Source organism: Indicator indicator, chromosome 1 (assembly GCF_027791375.1).
Source record: "Indicator indicator isolate 239-I01 chromosome 1, UM_Iind_1.1, whole genome shotgun sequence".
Lineage (NCBI taxonomy): Eukaryota > Metazoa > Chordata > Aves > Piciformes > Indicatoridae > Indicator > Indicator indicator.
The window spans coordinates 120,459,033-120,465,720 of NC_072010.1; the positions used below are offsets into that span (position 1 = coordinate 120,459,033).

At 47.3% G+C, this 6,688-nt stretch overlaps 1 protein-coding gene across 1 annotated transcript; it reads left to right on the forward strand.

Moving 5' to 3' along the window:
- Positions 1-1,656: 1,656 nt before the first annotated feature.
- RPL8 (ribosomal protein L8) lies at positions 1,657-5,235 on the forward strand. Its single transcript, XM_054381396.1, has 6 exons — positions 1,657-1,706; positions 1,970-2,113; positions 3,013-3,154; positions 3,532-3,750; positions 4,675-4,790; positions 5,041-5,235. Exons 2-6 carry the CDS (start codon positions 1,976-1,978, stop codon positions 5,197-5,199), a joined length of 774 nt encoding a protein of 257 aa, XP_054237371.1. The 5' UTR covers positions 1,657-1,706; positions 1,970-1,975; the 3' UTR covers positions 5,200-5,235.
- Positions 5,236-6,688: the final 1,453 nt, after the last annotated feature.

Genomic DNA, 6,688 nt, shown 5'->3' on the forward strand with positions numbered 1-6,688 from the left:
CACAGATGGTAACAGCAGTATGCAAGGCAGCACCATGAATTAAACAATAAAATGAATACAAAATCTAGTTGATACAGGATAATAAAAAGAACAACTGTTATAAATTATTACACTACTTAATTTCTTATATAATTGATTACTAAGTCATTACTAAGAACATGAAAGAGGAGTGACCAATGTAATTTGCTGATTACATGGACATTATTTGGAAACTCCTGCCCCTACAGCTGAAGCCAACAGGAGCCATAAATCAAAGCCTCCACTCAGTGTATCAACGTAAACTAAAGTAAGTGGCAGTTTTTCGTAATACCACTTGACAAACAGGGCTCAGGCTGAAAGGCTGACACGCTGGCTGTTTGTTGGAGGCAACATATGGGTAGAGTGGACAACTGCCTGTGCTAATCTCTTTACCTGTGGTGGATGAATCTGACAAGAATCTTAAGCCAGAAGCCTTCGCATTAAGATTTCCTGCATGTAATGAGGGGAATGACTTCCATTTGCCCTCAAAAGCTTTCCCACATCAGTGGTGGTGGATTCTTAGGTTCTTCTCAGTTTAAGACAAAGAGACAATTCCATATTTTCCTAATCTCAGTGAGTCAGTCTAAAGTCAAAAATTCCACCTCTAGTGAATTGGGTCATCATCAGGGAGCTCTTTCGAAAGCAGGGCCTCTAATACTGGAAACCTAGTAGACTGTTAAAGAAGTTAAGGCACTTTTCATTTTGCCTTCCAGGGCATACTACAAGTTGCTTAGGAACACTAAGACGATTACCTCTGCTTTGCAGTATCTCTCAATTATGTTTCAATTAATACTGATAACACTCTGCAAAGGCAGCTTAAAGCAGCTGCAGCCACTTCAGTCACCTCCTTGCCTGAAATCCAGAGCCTTCAAACTGCACAACACAGGAATATTAAAAAAAAACAACAACAAAACAAACAACAAACAAAAACCAAACATGAAACGCGCCTCTTCCTGCAAGCAGCATCTTTAGCCTGGCTAATTAAGTAAGGCTTTGGCATGGTGGCTTATGTTAGGAATGGCTTTTGGCTCGGGGAACTTGACCGTTTTTGCGAGGTCTCCTGGCAACCGGCTGTCAGCCCTCCGACAGTAATTGCTTCCAAAAAAAACCCAAACCAAAGCGGAGCAATAAACTTTGAGACCCTTGACCAGAGTGCGAGAGCAGTTACTCCCCAGCTCGTCAGAGCTGCGTCAAACAGCGTTACAAGCTACTGAGAAGCTGCCCCGAAGTCCCACCTCGACTCTGCGGCCGAGAGACGGCCCCCAGGCGGAGCAAACAGCCAGGCAACCTCTCCCGGTGCCAGTTACCGCGACCGCCCTAGGCGGTACCTCAACGCCCGACGCAAAGTGGTGAACGGGACAGACCGGGGGAAGAAGGAATGCAGAACGCCCCAGCTTACATCTGCCACCAAGGGCCGGTCCGGAGTGACCTTGGCGGCCCCCCAAGGACATCCTCACTTTGTTAGCGGCACCGCTCTGACGCCACGAGCGGGCTGGGACTGCTCCCGCGGCTCTGCCCTACCCCCTACAGGAACCGCGCGAGCTCGGTTGCCTGGCAGCGGCGCTGCGTGACGTATTGTGACGTAAAACCGGCGCGACTGCCGGCCGCCCGCCCTTCTCGCGCCGGAAGGGCCTTGGCGCCGCGGTGACGTCGGCGCTTCCTTCTTTCCCAGCGGGGCCGGAGCAGAGGTAGGGTTCTTGTGGTCGCGTCCCTCATCCGCTGCCATCCGTCCCTTACTGGCGGCGCGGCCTCTGCTGCTGTCCACTATGACTCTGCCCCGGTTCTGCCCCGCGTTTTCCCTAGCGCGGGGAGGGGCCGAGCTGCTGCGCGGCGCCGGGGTGCTCGGACTGCGGCCTGGTGCGGCAGGGCCGGGCGCTAGTAGCAGTGGGGTTACGGGAAAGGAAAGAGTGCCCTCACTGGCAGCAGCTATAACGTTGAGTGTATGCCCTAGGACGCCATGGGCCGTGTGATCCGGGGCCAGAGAAAGGGTGCGGGTTCCGTCTTCCGCGCCCACGTGAAACACAGGAAGGGTCCGGCCAAGCTCCGCGCCGTCGACTTCGCCGAGAGGCACGGGTACATCAAAGGCATTGTCAAGGTAGGGTCAGACCCATCGCAGCGGGGTTCCCCGGGTGTCTGCGGCGGGTGCCCGTCCGAGATGCTCGGGGATGCGCGGCTAGAAGGGCACTTACCAGCCCAGGTTTCTTGGTATTAGTGACTTAGACTGCAAACAGTGCTACTGGGCACTTAGGTGCTCTGAACTGGCTTTTAGAGCAAGTTCATCATTAGGCTGTGTGTAGAATAAACTTTCTTCACACACTAATTGAATTTGATGATAAAAAGTAGATAGGTTTGATTTCAACATGTTTTTGCCCAACAGGGTTGAAAACAGCAGGAAAAATGTTACCACTGGACACCTACAACATCTTGAGTTTTCATAGACACATTTTGAACTTTAATTGCTTGTCTGCTATCTAAATAGGTAGTTGGGTGTTGGAATCTCAGTATGTTTCAGGAACAGAATTCATATGTTTTTCCAAGAGAAAAAACAGTAGTAAGTCTGTGCTTCCCCCTTTAGGGGCTTATGTAACTTCACAGTACTTAAGTTAGAAATCACAGGGCTGGAAACACTTCCATTCTAAGAAATCACCTTGGAGAAATTGCTGCTAGTGTCCAGCTTTGTTTCTGCTGAAACAGCAGAACGTGAATGTCTTGGTATTGGGAGATCTGTGTCTACAGAATGTCAGGAATAAAACAGTTCAGACATGGCTAATTTCAAGCAGCACACCTAACCAGACCTATTATTTTGTGATACGGATACTTGAGGTTGTATTCTTACAAATGGAACCTTCAACGCATTTGCTCTGAGAAAGGATCCTCGTAGGAATGATCTCAGTAGCAGTAGTGACCGTTTCCATTTTTTTCTAGCTCTTTGGTTTCTGGTGACCCATGATAAGTGCTGTATGCTGTTCTAAAAGCACATCTGCATTCCAACAGGACATCATCCATGATCCTGGCCGAGGCGCTCCGCTTGCCAAGATTGCCTTCCGTGACCCATACAGGTTTAAGAAGAGGACCGAGCTGTTCATTGCAGCAGAGGGGATTCACACTGGTCAGTTCGTTTACTGCGGCAAGAAAGGTGAGTTGAGGTGGAGAGTGTGTTGCCTGGGTGGTTTTGTAAGGCTACAGCAGATGCCATCTGAAGTTCAGGATGTTTAAGTGCAGCTGTGAGCCATCACAAAGCAGTAGGTTCCACTAACTTCAAGCAAACCTAGATCTCCTTCTAGGAAATTTCAGTCTCCTCACACAGCCTCTTTCAATTAACAGGCCCAACTGCAGTTCTTTGTCAAGCATTTGGATTATTCCATCTGGAGTCAAACACTAAAAAATACCCCTGCCTGCTGCTGAACTATTTCTATGGTGCCGTTCTGTGCACAGAGGCCCACGTTAAACAGAACTGTAGTTTAGGTACAGGAGCCTGGATGAAACTGTTGATGCTCTGATTGCTCTTTGCAGCTCAGCTGAACATTGGCAATGTTCTGCCCGTTGGTACCATGCCAGAAGGCACCATTGTGTGCTGCCTTGAGGAGAAACCTGGTGACCGTGGGAAGCTGGCCCGTGCTTCTGGGAACTACGCCACTGTTATCTCTCACAACCCTGAAACAAAGAAAACCAGAGTGAAGCTGCCTTCTGGCTCCAAGAAAGTGATTTCTTCTGCAAACAGAGCTGTTGTGGGTAAGGAGTGACAGCTATAGACCTCTCACTGAGTTTATGTGCTGCTGAGCAAGCTTTCAGACAAGGCCCCGGTTTTTATTAGCATGAAAATAGCATCATTTACAGGCTGGACACAGGGCTGTGCACAGGCACAGTCTGTACAGGTGTCTTTAAGTTTTATGCCTGCATTCTCCTTAATGGTAATGTAAATCTGGAGATGGTTTGACTAGTGAGAGGGCAGAAAAGTAGGTACTTGTTGTGCTCAAGCTGTGGTGGCACTGCTCAGTCCTTGGGGAAGAACCTCTGCAGGTTCTTGATTGGCATTGATGGTTTCTTGCTTCTGATACAGCTACTGAGCCTGTAGGGCTGTTTGCTGTCAGTTGGGTGAAATATTCTGGGAGGTCTGAAAGTACCAAGAAGCAGAGATTTCACCAGCTGTGTTGTGTGCTTGACTGACAGTTGAGGTGGCCGCTTGCCTGCCTCTAATGAGAAGACACCAAAGTGAGTAATCTGTGGTCTGTTTAGTAAAATAGACTAATTGAAATCATGACGTAACTGGGTATTAAACCTTGGAAGTCCCCTCAGCTCTTTCAATTCATACTTTAACTGGAAAACTATTGATGTTACCCAAGAAATAAACAAAGCTGCTAATGCTTTAGAAAGTGTTAATCCTACGTGAAAACCAGTAAAAAAAGGCAGTGGAAGGACATGTCCCCTTGCAGAACACTTCCTGTGTGGCTGGTAGCTCAAGTCTAATCTCAATGCTAGTGTTAGGAGGAAAATACTCATCTGAATACACAGCTGGTGGGATTGTTTGAGATTAATCTTTGGAAGCTTATTCTTAGAACTTCGCATATCACTGGGAATTGTGCGCTTAAACACTTTGGTTTGTGCTTCTGACTGTTATGTTTCATGCTGTCATTCCTGCAATTTTTTTGTCCTTAGGAATTGTTGCTGGTGGAGGTCGTATTGACAAGCCCATCCTGAAGGCTGGCCGTGCCTATCACAAGTACAAGGCAAAGAGAAACTGCTGGCCGCGAGTCCGTGGTGTGGCCATGAATGTGAGTGAAGCTTGCACTTTGCTTTTGTATGGGCAGGAGCCTGGTGTGTATCTGGAAATAAAGCTTTGCAGGCCCCCCTGTAACTGCACATTGAATTAGGGCAGTTAGCAGCACTTTATTTTGCTATATGAAAAAGGAAGGAGATACATTTTTTTGCTCCCCTTAGATGGGTTTATTGCTGTTTAAACATAATTACTAATTTCTGTTGTTCTGTCTAATTCTACTGACGACTTGCTTTCCTTTTCCCCAGCCTGTAGAACATCCCTTCGGTGGTGGTAACCATCAGCACATTGGCAAGCCTTCAACCATCAGGAGAGATGCTCCTGCTGGGCGCAAAGTTGGTCTCATTGCTGCCCGTCGGACAGGCAGGCTGCGTGGAACAAAGACTGTGCAGGAAAAGGAGAACTAAAGACCCAGTATGGAGTTCACAGAATAAACTTTTAAAACAGAGCTTGTGTCAAGTCCCAAGTTACCTGTTGTTGACCTGTGGCTAAAAAAGGGGGTGATACTCAACTTCCAACAGGGCAAGCTGTGCCTGGAGATTAGGTTCTTCCCCCTCCCCACCTCAGAGAGCAGGATTTCTTTCAGCCAGTGCTTGCAGTGTGAAAGGGGGTGCTGCAGGCTGGAGTCAGGCTTTGTGGGATGCTCTGGTACCCGCGCATGATGTTAACACTGGCCTAGTCATGTCGTTACTTGGGCATGACAAAGCATTGCAAACTGACAGCAGGAGACAGAACCACTAACCTGGTGGTGAAGGGAATGGACTTCTGAGCTCCCAGCTGTACTGAAGAAGCTTTAATACCAAAATCCTTTTGAATCCAAGTTAGCAAGACAAATGCAAACCATGTTCAATAGAAAACACAGAGCACCTTTGCATGCTTTTGTGCTTCTCGTACTCCCATAACTCTTAAAATATTATTGCTAGGAGTATAAAAATGTATATCATATTCAGCAACCTTTTATCCAAACCAGCTGATATTATCAGCATGACAGACTACGCACTTGATTTGCTGATACAGTTTATATCCAGGATATTTACTTCATGGATGAGTGTCTCAGTGCCCAGCTGTAATGCTTCACTGGGGTGGAGGACATGAGCTACTACACATATAGTGAACCTTCAAAATCTACAGCCATGCTTATTATTAAAATAATGATAATAAAAACAAAAAAAATCTCCCAAAAAGATTAGGATGACTCCAAGGGCATCAGGACTCTTGAAATAAAAACACTCTCTTTTACAGAAGCATTATCTTTAGACTTTCTTAAGGATGTATGGAGAACCACCAAGTCCCCTACATGAGACACTTTCAAGCTTGACAGGATGCTGGGCCCTCTCATTTAAACTATATTACCCTGAAAGGTTGGACTAGATGATCATAGAATCATAGGATGGTCTGGGTCCTGCCTCCCCCTCAGTCAGCAGGGGCATCCCCAACTAGATCAGGTTGCCCAGAGCCCTGTCAAGCCTCACTTGGAACATCTCCAGGGATGGGCCTCAACCACCTCCCTGGGGAACCTGTTTCAATGTTCCACCACAGTAAAGAACCTGTTCCTAACATCCAAGGATACTTGAGGTTCCTTCCAACCTGGTATTCCATGACTCTTACCACAAATTTTTGATCACAACAGCCTCATTAACATCATTGTCCCCTTCCACTCTCCTGCTCCACTGGCATCTCACTGTTGCACAGACAGCACACAATTCTAGCTTGAGCTGAGGCACACATGGCAGGAACAAGCCTATTCAAAAATGGGCAAGGATCTCCAGTGCTTTCTGTACCACCTTCCAGTTCTGCTCGGACACCCACAAACTAACTGCCCACCTTTGATAAATCAGAAGGGGACAGGGGGGTGCATTTCTGAAGGATCCACAGCTTACTACACTCCAGTACAGG